Below are 17,519 nucleotides of genomic sequence, written 5' to 3' on the forward strand. Positions count from 1 at the left end.
GGATGCAACCACCCAAAGGGATGCTACTCAAGAAGAAAGACATTTCTTAGCACAAAAATCATATAATATCAGACAACAAAGACAAATGAATGTAGGAGAAAGGGATATGATATACACGAAGAATGATAAGGGATGTTAGGCATATAGCTTATTAGTTAACTTTTGTTTTTGTTTTTAAATTAAGGCAAACATGTTTAATTCATCTCTACCCAGCTTCCTCCCACAATTAAACCTCACGTTCCCTCCACAGCAATTCCCAGATTCAGTTCTACTGGCAATAAACTCTATCCCTCACATAAAATATGCAGTTCACTCACAAGATAAATAAAGAAATAGATAAGTGGATGAATTAATCAACTGGTTTCTTGCAGTTATGGATGAAGTGTGGCTTCAGGAGTGATTTAAATTAAAATAGGAGAGATAGGCAAGAGTTGTGGACCAATTAAGAAATATTACTGAACACTTTATAGAAGAAAAATAGCTCTGGACAATGAGATTTTGAGAAAAAACATTACTAACATTCTCATAACTCCTGTTTTTTGAGACATGTTGCAAGTGTCCATATTCCACTGTAGGTATTTGTGTGCACCAGTGCACAGGTGTTGAAGAGTTTTTACCCTTAGTACCTGTTGGGGCAGCCTGAGCATTCTCTGCTGTCTCATGCACACTGCACATGCATAAAGGACTGAGACAGCTATGAAACCATTCAGTTCCTTCCTACCCCAACGGCTCCAACAGAGAAGAGAATAAGGTTGGGTCATGGGATGGACATGTGCAACACATTAAGAACAACACTTATGGAAAGGTTAACAACTGTTTTTCCTTCTTCTTCAAGTGATTGCAAGTGTTCATTCCACTTGTAAGTGACTCACAAGCAGCTGAAGGTGGGTTTGGAGTCTATTTGAACAGGAACTTGTGATCCACGCGTCCTAATTTAGCATCTCTACTCTGTTGAGAGACTGTGTAGTGAGAGTCAAATGTGTGACATGATGATATAGCTTGCCACTTTGCAAATGTCTAATACGGGTATCTGAGTCAGAAATGCAGCAGAGGCTGCTTGGGATCTAGATGAATGACCCAGTATTCTATCTGCTGGCTCCATGGTAGCCACGTGGTAAACACAGGCAAATACAATCAGATATCCATGAAGAAATCCTTTGCGTGGAAACCAGACTACCCTTCATTCTGTCTAAAAATGCAATAAACAAGGGAGACAAAGACTTAAAAAGATTAGTCCATTCCAGATAAAATGGTAACACTTTTCTAATGTCTACAGTGTGCAGTGTCTCCTCTCCCTTATTACTGTCAGGCTTTGGGAAGAAGATTGATGAGAAAACTGCTTAAAAACATGAAAAGTAAAGACCACTTTCATAAGAAAACTTGGATGGGGATGAAGGTAGATTTTATCTGCTTTTAAAAAAACATATATGGAAAATATGACACTAAATTTCCTCAATTCTCCGACTGGTCTGGCCAATACAATTACGTCTAAAAATGTTACCTTCACTGAAAGGTGCAACGGAGACCAGGTCACTAGAAGCTCAAAGTGGAGCCCCATCAGCTTTGTTAAGACTAGATTCAGACTCCATGGAGGAACAGGGCTCTGTACATGAGAAAACAGTCTATCCAAACCCTTTAAAAACCTTACAGCCATCAGGTTGGGATAAGAAAAAGATCAGTTACCCACAGGCGAATGAAATACCAATATAGTTGCTAAGTGATCGAGCTAATCGCCAATCCTTGATGTTGTCAGATAAAAAAGACAGGTCAGCACATGATGAATAGAAGCAAGAATAGGAGAGACCCCTTTTAGCCTCAATCAGATGGAAAACCTCCTCCACTTAGCAAAGTAAACTGTCCTAATTGATGGTTTTCTACTATTCAGCAGTATCTCATGCACCTCTCTGGATCAGGACTCCTCTGCCGATGTTAAACATGAAATCTCTAGGCTATCAGGTGAAGAGACTGAAGGTTGGGCTCGAGGAGGTGGCAGCAATGCTGTGAAACTAGGTCTGTGTGAAGTGGGACTGATGTGTATAAGATGGGCCTTGTCCAATTTGACTTTGCACAGTTCTGGGCAGAAGAGGGTCAGGGGGATGCATACAGCAAACCCTCTGAAAATGGCAGTAGAAAAGCATCCATCAATGAACCTGGGCTGTGTCCAGCTCTGAAGCAGGACAAGTGACATTTTGTGTTGTCCTTTGTTACAAATAGATCCATTTGGCAAGTTACCCAGAGCTGGAAAATGGACCTTGTTATAACTGGGTGAATGGACCACTCATGGTGATCAATAAACAATCTCCTCAGGTGATCTGCCAGCGTACTCTGAGCCCCTGGGAGATTTCATAGATTCACAGATATTAAAGTCAGAAGGGACCATTATGATCACCTAGTCTGACCGCCTGCACAATGCAGGCCACAGAATCTCACCCACCCATTTATCCTGCAATAAATCTCTCACCTATGTCTGAGATATTGAAGTCCTCAAATCATGGTTTAAAGACTTCAAGGTGCAGAGAATCCTCCAGCAAGTGACCGGGGGCCCCATGCTACAGAGGAAGGCGAAAAAACCCCAGGCCTCTTCCAATCTGTCCTGGAGGAAAATTCCTTCCCGACCCCAAATACGGCGATCAGCTGAACCCTGAGCATGTGGGCAAGATTCACCAGCCAGATACCCAGGAAAGAATTCTCTGTAGTAACTCAGATCCCACCCCATCTAACATCCCATCATAGGCCATTGGGGCTATTTACCATGAATAGTTAAAGATCAATTAATTGCCAAAATCATGTTATCCCATGACCAGAAGTGACTATTTCCCTCTATTTGGCACTGGTGAGGCCACATCTGTAGTATTGCATCCAGTTTTGAGGCCCCCACTATAGAAAGTATGTGGACAAATTGGAGAGAGTCCAGTAGAGGGCAACAAAAATGAGTAGGGGGCTGGGGCACATGGCTTATGAGGAGACGCTGAGGGAACTGGGCTTATTTAGTCTGCAGAAGAGAAAAATATGGGGGAATTTGATAGCAGCCTTCAACTACCTGAAGGGGGGGTTCCAAAGAGAATGGAGCTCAGCTGTTCTCAGTGGTGGGAGATGACAGAACAAGAAGCAATGGTCTCAAGTTGCAGTATGGGAGGTCTAGGTTGGACATTAGGTAAAACTATTTCACGAGGAGGGTGGTGAAGCACTGGAATGGGTTACCTAGAGAAGTGGTAGAATCTCCATCCTTAGAGGTTTTTAAGGCCTGGCTTCACAAAGCCCTGGTTGGGATGATTTAGTTCGGGTTGGTCCTGCTCTGAGCAGGGGGTTGGACTAGATGACCTTCTGAGGTCTCATCCAACCCTAATCTTCTATGATTCTAGGATGTATCCCTCCTGATGAGACTGTTTAAATTGGGATATGTAGGATCCCACTGCAGAGTTTGATGAAGAAAAGGGTACTTCCTTGGACCATGGCAGCACCATACCCATCAGTACCAGTGAAGAAGGCTCAGACCTTGAAAAAAGAGGAACTAGGGAGATAATCTGTGACTTTCCCCTAGACAGTGCTGCCTAATTGGAATCCTGATGGTTGAATTCGAGGGAGCTGTCTGGTGAGGAGGTGAAGATACTGAAGGAGGTACCTTGGGTGCTGGTGCCATCTGAGTCTCTTGAACTGCTGGTGATGGTAGCACGAAGAGGTTTAACAACTCTCTCAAAGCCTCAAACACCTCAGAGGTAGACAGTAATAGGAAGACCCATGGTGTGAGGAGATGCCAATGGAGGTGTTTTGAAAGGCCTGCACTGGGCTCTGGCGTCAATGAACTTCCTGTTTAGAGGTGTGGCCTGGGTAGTGCTTGCTCTTTGAACACACTCCCAAGTCTTTAAAAGAGCTCACTTTTTTCACGTTTCAATGATCCTGGTATCGGGTCCGACTTCTGATGTCTCTTCTTCAGTACTGGTGACACCGAGCTGCCCCTTGGTACTGGTTGTTCCAGAAATAGATGGTAGATTCTGGGGTGCTCAGTACCCTAACTGAGGTAGACTGTTCAGATGGAAGACGTAGCACCATTCCATCAGAAGATATTTTAATTTGGCTGTTCTTTTTTAGAATGAGGCTTAAAGCCCTGACAAATATCACATTTGTTGCTCATATGAGCCTCCCCCAAGCATTTTGAATGTTCAGTGCTAAAATTTATTTTTCTTCAATATGTTTCTTTAACACCACCTTCTGCTGCCCAATCTATTTTAGCCTTAATGGAGAATGATAACTTGAAATACAATGCTCTAAATAGGAAAGCTCTTTTATTAAGTAAGCACACTTCTCCACAATACTCTTTTTCTGAAAGAACCCATAACAAATGTTCTACTTTCTATTAAGCAAGTTTGAAACAAACACATAAATAAACTAAAACAATGATTTCCTACTGTAAATGTATCCTGAGTTGAACATATTATGGGAATCCTAACAGGTAACTGATCAGGCAAGTGCTATTAACGTGAAAACAGATAGACTTATTAATTCAGAAACAACCGATTTTCTCCGATTATAATGGCTAAACAGGCATATGCCTAACTAATTCTCTGATGGATGTTAAGATAATAGTGCTTGAAGTTGAAGCTTTGTTGCTTCCCAGAAAGAACAATGTCAGCTCTTACTAATTTTCCATTCTTAAATAACTTTATCATGACAGATTTTATACAGCAGATGTGATGGATTTAGAGCTACTCTGTCATAATTTAATACTGTATGTTGGCCTGGTTATTGAGATATTTTCTGTATGAATATATTTGTTTAATACAACAGGAGGATGTCTGGGAAAACGGGCAGGAAGGGTGAGAATAACTTATGATAAGCCCCATCGCTCCACAAAAATTTGAGAGTTATTAAGGGATAACGTCAGGACTATTAGCTTTGAAGATTTTGCCTTGCCTCCAGCTAACCAAAAAGACTCTTTTGAGCAAGGACAGGTAAAGGCCTGTAAACACAAAATATCAACAGAACCTTGGCTGACTAAAGAAAGAACATGCTTTCAAAGGAGGAGGGTATCTGTTCAGGGGAACTACACTGACGCCATGTCTACACTACAAAATTATATCGACCTAACTTAAACATCGGCATACAGCTACCACAGTTATTAACTCACTGGTGTGCACGCACACTTGGCTCCTTGTGTCAGTGATGCACGTCCTCACCAGGAGCACTTTATCAATTGTATTGTCAGTGCGGTGAATTGTGAGACAGCACCTGAAGGCCAATAACAGTCGATGCAAGCAACACAGTGTCTGACACTAAGCAACTGACATGGTCAACCTAAGTACATTGACCGTGACTCTATGCTGCTCGGGGCGGCGGTGTTACTAAACTGGAATAGAGAGGCACTTACGTCGGCAGCAGCCAAATTTAAGCCAAGACACTTCCACTTCCAGGAAGCTTACATCAACCTAACCATGTAGCACAGACCAGGCCTCAGGCACACAATACCTCAGGCGTATCTGAAGGAGTTAGTCTGTCTAGGTGAGATAGACATGCATGTAGACTGCTTTAAAATCTTCTCTCTACTGTTAAAATAAACAATACTTTGGTTATAAGAAGGCTGTCTGATCACCATATACCATTGGTCACAGATTCAGAAAGGGAAGAGCAGCAGGTACCTGAACTCAGTTGGACCTTCTGGATAAGAATGGTTGCTACAAGGTACTGTAGCCCAGGGTCCAGTCTAGTAGAGAGAGGGAGAACTGCAAAATTCCACTCCAGGTTAGATAAGCACAGGAGGCCGAACACCTGAAGAAATATGCTTAGAGAGATCATAAAGTGGTCAGAGGGGCAGTTAGCCCTGTAACTATTACAACAGGTTTTAATTCTTCTTAGTAGCAATGCTCTGCATCTTTATATGAAAGACCTGGGTTTAATTCCTTCTTATTTGTTTGTTCCTCACTTCAATTAAAAATAAGAATATTATCCTATCATCTGGCTGCTATGTGCTGCCATCTTGCAGAGCTAAAAAACAAAGCAGGGTTTGAGTTGGTCAGTATGTGGATGGGTAACCTCCAAAGTGGGAAAAAGGCTTTGGAGATTAGAACTCAAGCTATCTGGGCCAGCTGGCCTTATCTTCACTGTGCTACAAAGTTTGAACCTGGAAAGTAGCCTTTTCAAAGCCTTTACCCACTCACAAATATCAGCAAAATCCCTGTTTACCAAAGGGTTTGAGACCTTCAAACAAACTGGATTATAATGTACGTGTATCTACCAAAATGTGATGTGATATTTATAGTTAACATATTCCAGTTTTATCAAGCAACTATATTTCTCTACAGGGCTGTTTATTTTCATTCGAAAACACTCCTTTCTCTTGCTCACAAATCTGCCCTCCCCCCAAACACACATTTCCTTTTGGCCCAAATTTTACACATTTAGAGACTGATATTACAGTTGAAGAAGATAAGCTTCTTGTGTTTAGGGTGTTGTATGTTTTAAATCTGGCATATTCACAAACAATAAACTGTTAAACTATTTATCATTGTAGTAAAAGATCATTTATCGCTATTATATAAAGCATACTGTACACACACATCCCTATTGTATAAACTTTAGAATCATGTAGAAAAAAATTCTAATCTTCTCTAAGCTTTACAGTCAACTTCTCACATTCTTAACATATGATAGGTGTGATAAAAGTAATAGATTATATGTTACAATGACACTACCTCTGACCTACTCCTGCACAACATTATTAGAAACTGTAAGAGGGAAAACCACAGTTCTACAATGATTTATAATTCAATTCAAACTGCATTTCAGCCATAAAATATCCTCCTATAGGTCATCAGTATGGAAGCTGCATAGAAATCAACTTCTTCACAGCTGTCCTTCCATTCTTTTTTGTAAGGAAGTTTTTAAATAGCTTGCGTTCTTTCATCTGATGTTCCATTTAAAAAATTATCAGTAAGACTTGCAATGGTATTATTAAAAAAAACAAAAACAAAACAGCATTTATAAGAGACAGAACAGAACCTGAGATGTATTTCTCTGTATTTTATCTTGACCTGATGGTGAGGATGAGGTGTTATTTTCGGTCTGACTTCATATTTAAAAAAAAAAAAAAAAGAAGTTCAGAAACCAAGTTTACCAAATTAATACCTTAAATAAAACTGTAAGGCAGAAAGATAGGTCAATTCTATCTTTTGGAGATAGCTATAGTTTTCTACAGTGTAAAATGTTTGCAACATTCCTTTAGTTTATTACTACTAAAATAAGAACATCATGTGTATGCTGTTTGAAATAATACTAACCTTTCCATGAAAGGTGAACTCTTTAGAAAGGATGGGTTACTCACCTTGTAATGGGAGTTCTTCAAGATGTATTGTGATGCTGTATAAAAGGGCACTACAGTACACTAGTGCGGTCACCACTTTTACAAAATTGGTGATAAATCTTATACAAAGTATGCCCTGTCAGGTATCATTGGAAAAGATAGGTTTCAGAGTAGCAGCCGTGTTAGTCTCTACTCGCAAAAAGAAAAGGAGTACTTGTGGCACCTTAGAGACTAACAAATTTATTTGAGCATCCGATGAAGTGAGCTGTAGCTCACAAAAGCTTATGCTCAAATAAATTTGTTAGTCTCTAAGATGCCACAAGTACTCCTTTTCTTATTGGAAAAGATGTGGTCTACTGGACGTTACTATCTTGTTATAATGTGTGTACTGACATTGTGTACGAAATTATGAAATTTTGCTATATGCTTGTAGCTCAAACATATTGTAAGTCTGAGAAATACCTGCAGATTAGCTCTCCAGGAAAGACAAAGAAACTGTAAACAAACACTCCTGCTGGTCAGTCTCAGAGACATCTCATACAACAAATACTACACAGAAGATGCAGGCAAAAATTTGCAGTTTGAATGAAGCTGTCTCAGCCAGCAGGTAAGTGATGAACTCTCTGACCCCCTTTTCACAGCCAGAATTTTTTCCAGAAAAAAAGTCAAGATATAAACAGGGGAAAGAAAGACCCCTTGGTACCTCTTTCTTACCACGTCTGGACTGATGAACTCTAACAAGGAAAATTTTGAACAAAGGACTAAGGTCCCCAATACAGTAACTCCTCACTTAACATTGTAGTTATGTTCCTGAAAAATGCGACTTTAAGCGAAACAATGTTAAGCGAATCCAATTTCCCCATAAGAATTAATGTAAATGGGGGGGGGGGGGGGGTTAGGTTCCAGGGAATTTTTTTTTTTTTTTGCCAGACAAAAGACTATATAGAGTCTAAAAAAAAATAGTCTAAAAAAAATTTCCCTGGAACCTAACCCCCCCCCCAAACACCCACACACACAGAGTATAAGTTTTAAACAAACAATGTAATACTGTACACAGCAATGACTGTGAAGCTTGGTTGAGGTGGTGAAGTCAGCGGGTGGGATATTTCCCAGGTGATGCCTTACTGCTAAATGATGAACTAGCAATTGGCTGAGCCCTCAAGGGTTAACTCGTTGTTAATGTAGCCTCACACTCTACAAGGCAGCACGAATGGAGGGAGGGGAGACAGCATGGCAGACAGAGACACAAACTCTGTGTGTGTGTGTGTGGGTGGGTGGGTGTGGGATGCGCATTTCCCCTTTAAGTACACTGACCCCACTCTTAAGTGCACTACCTTGTTAAGTTAATCAGCAAGCTGAGACCACAGCTGCTGCCTGGAAGCTCCCTCCATCCTGAGCCCTGTCGTGTGTCCCCCCTGCTCTATGGAAGATGGGGTAAGCAGGGTGCAGGAGCAGGGGGGAGGGGGACATCCTGACATTAGCCCCCCACTGGCCCCCGCACCTGCACAGCAAGCAGCAGGCTCGGGAAGCAGCTTCAAGGCAGAGGGCAGGAGCAGCACATGGCAGTGGGGGGAGGGACAGCTGAACTGCCGGCAACTGATATCCTGCTGGGTAGCTGCCGCACAGGGAACTTAGGGAAGTGGGGATCTGATAGGGAGGCTGCCGGTCCACCCTCGTTCCCAGCCCCCAACAGCTAGCTCCAAGGAGCTGCTCTTCCTGCAAGCAGTGGACAAAGCAGGCGACTGCCAAATGACATTATAAGGGAGCATTGCACAACTTTAAATGAGCATGTTCCCTAATTGATCAGCAACATAACGATGAAACAACGCTAACCGGGACAACTTTAAGAGAGGAGTTACTGTACTATCTGGGCAAACCAGAGAGACTTATAGAAAACTAGCAGATATAACATCCCTGCTAGCATTTTGGATTTACAAACTTGAATTCATCTGTAATGTATTTTACCTGAATTTAACCTCTGAAATAACTCATCTTCTTTCTTAGTTAAGAAACTTTAGTTAGTTTACTAAAGTAATTGGCTGGTAGCATTATCTTTGGTGAGATATGAAGTGTACCTTCACCTCAGGTAAGTGTTGGCTCTTTGGAGCTGGGAGTAACCTAATGTGCGGTGACTTTTGGTTTTAATAACCTTTCATCACATAAGTCCAGTTGGTCTGGGTGGTACCATAGGCTGAAGTGTCTAAGGGGACTGATACTAGCTCCATGGGAAGCTAGTATAGTGAACCAGGAGCACCCATTTATTGCCGGTTTGGTTAAATCTAACTATAGAATATACCACCAGTTTGGGAGTGTCTGTCCAGTTTTGACAGTCAGACCTGAGATTAGCTCTCTCAGCTGTGACTCATTCCAGACAGCGTGGCAATGTTGTCCTTATGTGTAATGTACTTCAGGTTGCACATGCTATCCATATGCCTGGGACCACAGATTTTTCCCTAGCAGTGTCTATCTGGTCCACAGATGCGTCCCTGCTCTTCTCGCACTCCGCACTGAAGGAATAAAGACAGCTGCTATTTGAGTTCATTCTCTAGCTCTAAACCCCAGTAGGAGAAACCAGACAGTGGGGAAGGAGAGCGAATGGTACACTACATATAGGGAAAACACACTGAAGAACTCAAGTTACCACAAAGTGAATAGCCCATCCTTTTTCTTCAAGTGCTTCTCGCTATGTGCCGTGCACTTCAGGTGATTCACAAGTGGTCTCTCTGTCAAGAAGATGGGTATCTGGAGTCCTATGTCACAAAAAGCTGCAGAACTGTTCTGCCCAAAGAGCCATTGAAGGCATCTGCTTGCACCAGTGCGTAGAGTCTGAACAGAGCTGCAGGTTGCTGCTCTGAAAATGTCAGAAACAGTATGTCTGTAAAGAAAGCTACCGATACTGCCTGAGCTCTTGTCAAGTGTGCTCTCACTTCAAAGTTCATCTCACAGAAGAGCAGGATGCTACCAAGATGCATTTTGACAGCCTTTGGGTGGAAATCTCCTTTTGTTTGTTCCAAAAATGATAGAAAGAGCTTATGAGACTTTTGAAACCATTTGTCCTTTCCAAATGCAAGGCAAGAGCCTTATGTACATCCAGTGAGTGTCACACTACTACTTCTCTACGAGAGTGAGGTTTGGGGTAGAACATAGTTAAGTGGATACTGTGGGTGATAAGAAAGTTCACCACCACCTTCTGGATGAACTTTGGATGCAGTTTCATGGATTCATAGATTCCAAGGCCAGAAGGGACCATCATGATCATCCCTCTGACCTCTTGCATAGCATCACTTCCCCAGTAACTCCTGGAGCAAATCTTTTAGCAAAGCTTCCAATCTTGATTTGAAAATGATCAATGATGGAGAATGCACCACAACTCTAAATAAATTATTCCAATTGTTATTACTCTCGCTGTTAAAAATGTCTCCTCTGTGTGGAAAACTGTATGGAGGGGATCTACCATAAGCACCCCTAGCTCCCCAACTCTTCTGGACAATGGTTTACAACCCAAACTGCTAGCTTCATAGAAAGCTGTAGCAGAGAGCAGGTTACCAGAAGCTCAAAGGGAGACTTAGACAGGATTTAGGTTCAAGTCCCAGGTTTTGGCAGAAAAGCGAAGATTTTAATTATACACTTCTGCCTGCAGGGCCAATCTAGCCACCAGGTTTCCCATGTCAATCAGGACCTGGGACTGGTCTCTAATGCCCTGGGACACCTTATAGGTGAAATCTGCTAATCTGTGTTAGACAGTAAAACCATATGATCTTCAACACTTGGCAGTTTGAGACCTGAAACTTCAGGGAGGCTAAGAAATATATCTGTCTCCCAACGAGGTCTAGCCTCTTCACTTCTTTCTCAAGCAGCACAGACCTGGCCTGTCTCTGTCTGCTGTATTTGGTGGCCACTAACACTACCAATGAGTTAGGAGGTGGCTAAGAGAATAGGTACTCTGACACCTGCACAGATTTGAAATACCTCTTTCAGCCCACATGGATATTGGTAGAACAATGGAAAAGTGTCTTGGTGGGTTGAAGAATGGCCTTTTTAATGGAAGGGCCACTCTACTCAGTCCGAGCTATGAAGGATATCCAGCAATCTGTGCAGGGCCTCCTCTCTTCCAGGGGGATCTGTAGTAACTCTGTCCCCTTTCTAAGTCTGGAAGGCCTGGCTCATCAGGACATCACATAGAGAAGGGGAGAACAAGGTCACTGGTTAGGTGTCCCTCTGTTCCTGTTGTTCCTCTTCCTCATGCTGCTATTGTTGTACATCTTGAGGAAGCGAAGATGCTCTTCTCCTTCTCTGGGAACCATGGATCTCCTTGGGTCCGAAGTCCCACAACATGGGTACATTCAGCGGTAGTCTCACGGATCTTCTGGGCCCCAGTACTACCCCTGCGGAATCACACAGCCTCTTGGTCCAGGGCCCCAGGGTGCTGGGTACCAACAGGTATAGGGAGAGTACTTTTTCACATAGGAGTGGCATGAGAGCCTGGAGATTCCCGACAGTCAGACTGGGCTCAATAACCTCAAGGGATCCCTTGGAGCATATTCTGGGGATGGGTGGCTCCCACAGCCCTCTTCTTACTCAGAGAATTTGGAACCAGGGTTCAATGGGAGAGCTCTCGGTACTGGAGAAGGTGGTGATGACTTGCCTCTACTCATCAACAGTACCAGTGACAGTCTGGCTCAAACCCTACGCAAAGACAGAGATAGAGAGGGGTACTGCATAGAGATTGGTACCAGGCACTATTGCTCTAGAGCATACCCGTGACTCCAATTCCGGGAGCACCATGAGATCCTCTGGTGCCAAGACACAATCCAGAGTAGATGGGGTCATTTCCTTGACTCGAGCTGTTGAGTAGAGGGTGCCAGATTTGGTGATGCCAATGTGGTTGACTTGTGTGCCAAGGTATCAGTCCCAGCACCAGAGGGTGGTGCAGTTTTGCCCTTTGAAGAAGCCTTGTTCCAGTCCCTCCAAGTACCAGATGGTCCCATTCCTGAACATGAAGTTTCCTGATGACCTGGTACAGGATGGGGACTTCTGCCTCTTCTGACAGGACTTGGAAGGGAACTTTCCTTATTGTGCTAGTGGGAATGTTTATGTCTCCCTTCTCCCTGCCTGCCCTTGCTCTGCTTTCCTGAATCACTTGGAGCCAGGGGGAGGAGGGGTGGAAGTCTTAGAACTGCTCTGGACCAGAGAAGAGGGGCCACTCTTACCTTCTTCAGGCTAGGGAGTCTTCTCAGCCACAGGTTTTTCCTGCCTTCATGAAGGAACCTTCGGAGTCAGAACCCACTCAGCTGCTTGGTTCTACTCCAGAAGGACATGAACATACTGCACCTAGAAGGGACATTAGTTTTCCCCAGGCAGTACACATGCGTTCTGATAGTATGTGACCCGGAAGGGCTTGTGACCAGCTTGTGATACAGCTTTTAAAGCTGGGGGTCATTGGCATACTCTTCCCACAAATGAAGAGAACCAGGGCTGGGGTGATGCGGTGTGTGCACACGTATACAGATACCACCCCCAATGCTGGATGGGTGGTTCCAAGAATTAGGGAACCAAACCCGTACAATTATCTCATAACTAATTAACTATAAAATAATAAAACTATTTACAGAGAAATGCTACAAAGTCAGCATGAACCCTGAAGCTCCCAAGAGCAGTAAGGAGGAACCTTATTGCAGACCAGCAGCTCCCTTCATTTCCCTGGTACAGAGCCTGAGGTGGCAGAGGTGTAGGCATGGACCAGATGGACACTGCTCGGGAAATATCTCCAGGTCCTGGGATGCATGTGCAACCTAAAGTCCATTACACATAGGGACAAGCACTTGAAGAATAAAAGTAGTTTTTGGTATAGTTTTTATAATCACCAATACAGCAAAGAAGAATTAAACAAAATGAGTGTCAACTCACAAACAAAACAAACAAACAAACATAGCACACTAAATATATACCTTGTAGCTCCCAGACCTTCAGCGGTTCCAAGTTATTAGTACTTTCAATTAGGTGTTTTCTGAAATCCTTCAGATTATCTTTAAGGTCAGGATACATCTGTCTAGATCAAAACATTAAAAAAAAAATCAAATTACCTCCTTCCTGTTTACAGTTTTATCTTGCTTCTGTATTTAAGGTAACAAACAAGAATTTAACACTTCTATAAACAGAGATTAGGATTTATGAAAGCAGCCACAATTTAAGGGCCTCATCTTGAGAATGCTTTAAACATCCACAGCTTCTATTCATGATTTCAAGGAGAACTGAAATTACTCAGTAATTCTCTAGATCAGACCCTAAATAAACTGATGGGTTATTTGAACCTAATTTAGGTTTCTAACAAACAGACAAAATGATATTGTATATGAAATGAACTTTGCTTTAAGTGTATTAAGGGTCTGGCAAATGATCACAAATTTAGAGGATTTAATGTAAACATGGGGCCATGTGCATTCGTGAGTAACTCAACTACCTTCCATGGAGTTACATAAGGGTTGTATTTTGCACATGTTCTTAAACTATTTTCACCAGTCACCTCCCAAAATGTATTATATATTAGAAGGTCACACAGTTTGTTGCTTCTGCAGCCTGGATCATATTTCATATACCAGGGGTTCCTTCCATTCCCCCATTCATGCTCAGAAGCTCCCTCTGTGCCACCCTTCTACCACCCTCTGTTTCAGGGACTCCCTGCAACCTCCCTCCCCATGACAGGGCCTCTGTGTGTTCCCCATTCCTCCCCCCATTGCAAGGTCCCTCATTTTTCCCCATTCATGTCAGGGGCTCTGTGGGCCTCCCATTCCCTCTGCATGCCTTAGGCCATCCCCCTCCATTCCAGGACCATTGTGTTCCCCATATTCCCTCCTTCCCCACTATTCTCTTCCTTCTACATGTCAGGGGCAGCTCTATGTGCCCCCTACTCCCCTGTATGGTAGGGTACCCAATTCCTACCCCTATCCCAGGGCCAATATGCTTCTGTATTCCACCTCATACCAGGTCCCCCATTTCTTCCTGCCAGGAGTTCTGTATGACCCCACCATTTCTTACATGCCAGCAGTTCTGTGGTGCCCCTCCTTTTTCTCCTTTGTTTTTTTTATTTTATTTTAACCAAAATCAATAGGGTTCTGCCCACGAACGTCTAGAAAATTCCCTGAAATGCATGAATTGATTGGATAGGGGGTTCAAAAGTTATTACATTATATTCAAACAGAGAAATGCCATCAAGTTGAGTCTAAGTCCTCAAAAATTCCACCAATTAAAGAGAAATTCTGCTCTCTAAACACATGTACACCCCTTTCACAGCACGTCACAATACTAATTGTATGTTTTTGATCATTTTGGCAATGTTCAAATACAGCAGTGATAAGCACATTATAAATACTTATGACTTGTCTACACAACAAGCTGGTGTGCTGCAGATTTACACTCTGGCTTGCAGCACAGTAACTTGCTGTGTAGACAAGCCCTTAGATAAAACTAAATAGAGAGGTGGACAGAGAGACTGACATTCGCTTCAGTGGAACCTGTTTGAAGTATAAGAATAGCATTTGGCTCATGTTGTCAATGGAATTCCTAATTTTAAAAGTTGTTCAGCAATTAGTTCAGCTTTTCAATATCACAGCAATCAGAACCGAACCAATTATAAAAAATACCTACTGAAGCCGGTGGATACTGACCCCAGTTACGTAACAAGGGTATTAACTTCTTGTAACCCCTACCATGTTACATGATGGGCCACAAAATAAAAATTTTTATCAGTTCATTTCATCCTTCATTACATGATACCAGAAATAAACTAAATCTCAAACAATAATGCTGCAAATGAAGCCACCTGAATCCTTTGGTCTAGAAGGGCCTGGGCAACCTTGCAGAAAATTGAAGAAGAAAGTTGCAGTATTTCCAAATTCTCCTGGAGGCAAGAGGCATTAAAAACAAATCCAGGAGACTGATTTCCTCCACACATCTACATGTGGCAGGTCCAGAGATACTTCCAATCTAAAACTCATTCCAACAGGAGCAGGAAGGAGAATACAGACCAGTAGATTACATCATTCAGAAATTTCAAGAATACTTTATCTCAATCAAAAATTTCACTTGTGCAGGACATATTTTCTTTATAAACTACCATAGGAAACCATAAATCATTAGATTAAAGGCCTACTTAATAAATCTAAGTCATGTGAATTTGAACAGTTAACAGGTGCAATAATTATAAAGTAAATTATTGGTGGTATATTGACAGCTATGTCAAAACAAAATGATTACTAGAAATGGATTTGAGCTTGCAAAGAATAATGGATATTTGTAGGTCTAGTGAAAGCTGCCTCCCAAATAAAAGTGATAGCAAGCAGGAAAAGGTAACAAGATATACAGACAAGATAAAAGGATAACTGCAGAGACTAAGTTTATAATAAATGAGGCAATCAAAATGCGATGCACATGAGATAAAGGGTAGATCCACACTTACGGCAATGTGTACAGTACAGACACTGAATGCCAACTAGCACGGGCATAACAGCACTGTAGATGGTGAGGTACTGCTTAGCAGAGTAGAGTGCACTACACATCGGAAGCCTACGCTGTATATCCTATATGGGTCTCTACATACCTAAGCAACATCTCCCATGTCTACACTGCTATCTTTGGCAGTGTAGCGTTCTGCTGCCTTCCCACTCCGGGAGCTTTTTCTCGCTACAGTCAAAGACTGTCACTAGGGAAAGGCTCTGGCAGTGGGGATTATGACAGAGTGCTGGGCAACATCTGCTGATCCAACACTCTAGTCACTGCAACTCTAATTAGTTGTTCTAGAGTAGACCTGATTAAGGCCTGGTCTACACCACAGAGTTAGGATGACATAAGGCAGCTTATGTTGACCTAACTCTGTAAGCATCTACACTAAAGCTCCCACTGATGTAAGTCACCATTACATCAACTTAACTTCACGTCCACGAGTAATCAATGTAGTTAGGGCAACGCAGTGTCCATGTAGACACTGCATTACTTACATCGCCTGTTGGCTGTCAGCCCCATGCAGGGCTCATAGCTGGAGTCGCACTGTCAGCAAACTGTCAGTCTAAGCTATCAGCCCCATTCAGAGCTCACAGCTGAAGCCCTCCAACCCTGGGGCTGACAGTTTCTTATTCAATCAAACAGTGCACCTTGGTGGCGGAGCACAGAATAGTTCTATTTTTTAGTTCTACTTTCCCTATTCTCCTAGCTGAGGCAATTGCCACCAGGAAGGCCGTTTTCAATGACAGGTATGTAAGCGAACAGGTTGCCATAGTTCGAAGGGAGGTCTAGTCAGGCTTTTCAACATTAGGTTTAGATCCCATGTAGGGGTAGGATGTCGGGGTTGTGATAAAAGGTTTACTATATCTCTGAGGAATGATTTTGTGGTTTGGTGAGATAGCATCAAGTATCTCTTTACTTGTCGGTGGAAGGCTCCTATAGCTGCTAGGTGGACCCTGAGTGAACTGATAGTCTTGATTTTTTAAGAGTCAGTATATAGTCTGTGCTCTTTGGAAGAGTAGCAGATGTTGGAGAAATTTTTTGGGAACTACACCAAACCTGATACCTGGACTCTTTTGCTGGTACATACAGCATGAGGAGGATCTTCTATTGTGTAGTAATACGTCTTGTATCTCCTCCAAGCAGGAGTTTTCTATGCATTGGAACCATGAAAGAGCCAAGACTTGAGGTGGAGACTCCTCAGGTTGGGATGCAGAGTGTGTCCTTCATTCTGTGAGAGGAGGTAGAGTGGATTGGAGCGAGATCGGTGCGTATGTTGTGAGTTGTGACAGGTAAGGATACCAAGTTTGTCTCAGCCAGGTGGAAGCAATCAGTATGATCTGTGCTTCTTCTCTTTTTATTTTAAATAGGACTTTTGACAATAGGGGAAATGGGAGAAAGGCATAGAAAAGGTTCTTGTCCCACGGAATAAGAAGAACGTCGCCCAGGGAGTGCTGTTCTATCCCTGCTCTGGAGCAAACATGGACATTTCCTCTTCACGTAAGTGGCAAACAGGTCTGTGGTCGGTGTCCCCCACTGCCTGAATAGGTTGTGGAGCACTGCTGGGTTTATTTCCCATTCATGGTCATGTGGGAACTTGCATGTGAGAGACTGTCTGCCATCAAGTTTTGTGTGCCGAGAAGGTAGGCCGCTGATAGTGTAATATTGTGGGAAATGTACCAGTTCCATAACTTTAGTGCTTCTGAGCAAAGGGAGGGTGAACTGGCTC

The 17,519-nt window shown here is 42.7% G+C and overlaps 1 protein-coding gene across 2 annotated transcripts in view; it reads right to left on the reverse strand.

The window, feature by feature from the left end:
* The window catches only part of UGGT2 (UDP-glucose glycoprotein glucosyltransferase 2), a 295,296-nt gene that overhangs the window by 236,084 nt on the left and 41,693 nt on the right, over nt 1-17,519 (reverse strand). For both annotated transcript variants that reach the window (XM_037895931.2, XM_043534691.1), the window contains one exon: nt 13,243-13,343. In XM_037895931.2, the coding sequence (XP_037751859.1) occupies nt 13,243-13,343 (101 nt within the window). The remainder of the gene's footprint in view (nt 1-13,242; nt 13,344-17,519) is intronic.

This window comes from Chelonia mydas, chromosome 1 (genome assembly GCF_015237465.2).
Source record: "Chelonia mydas isolate rCheMyd1 chromosome 1, rCheMyd1.pri.v2, whole genome shotgun sequence".
Classification (NCBI taxonomy): domain Eukaryota; kingdom Metazoa; phylum Chordata; order Testudines; family Cheloniidae; genus Chelonia; species Chelonia mydas.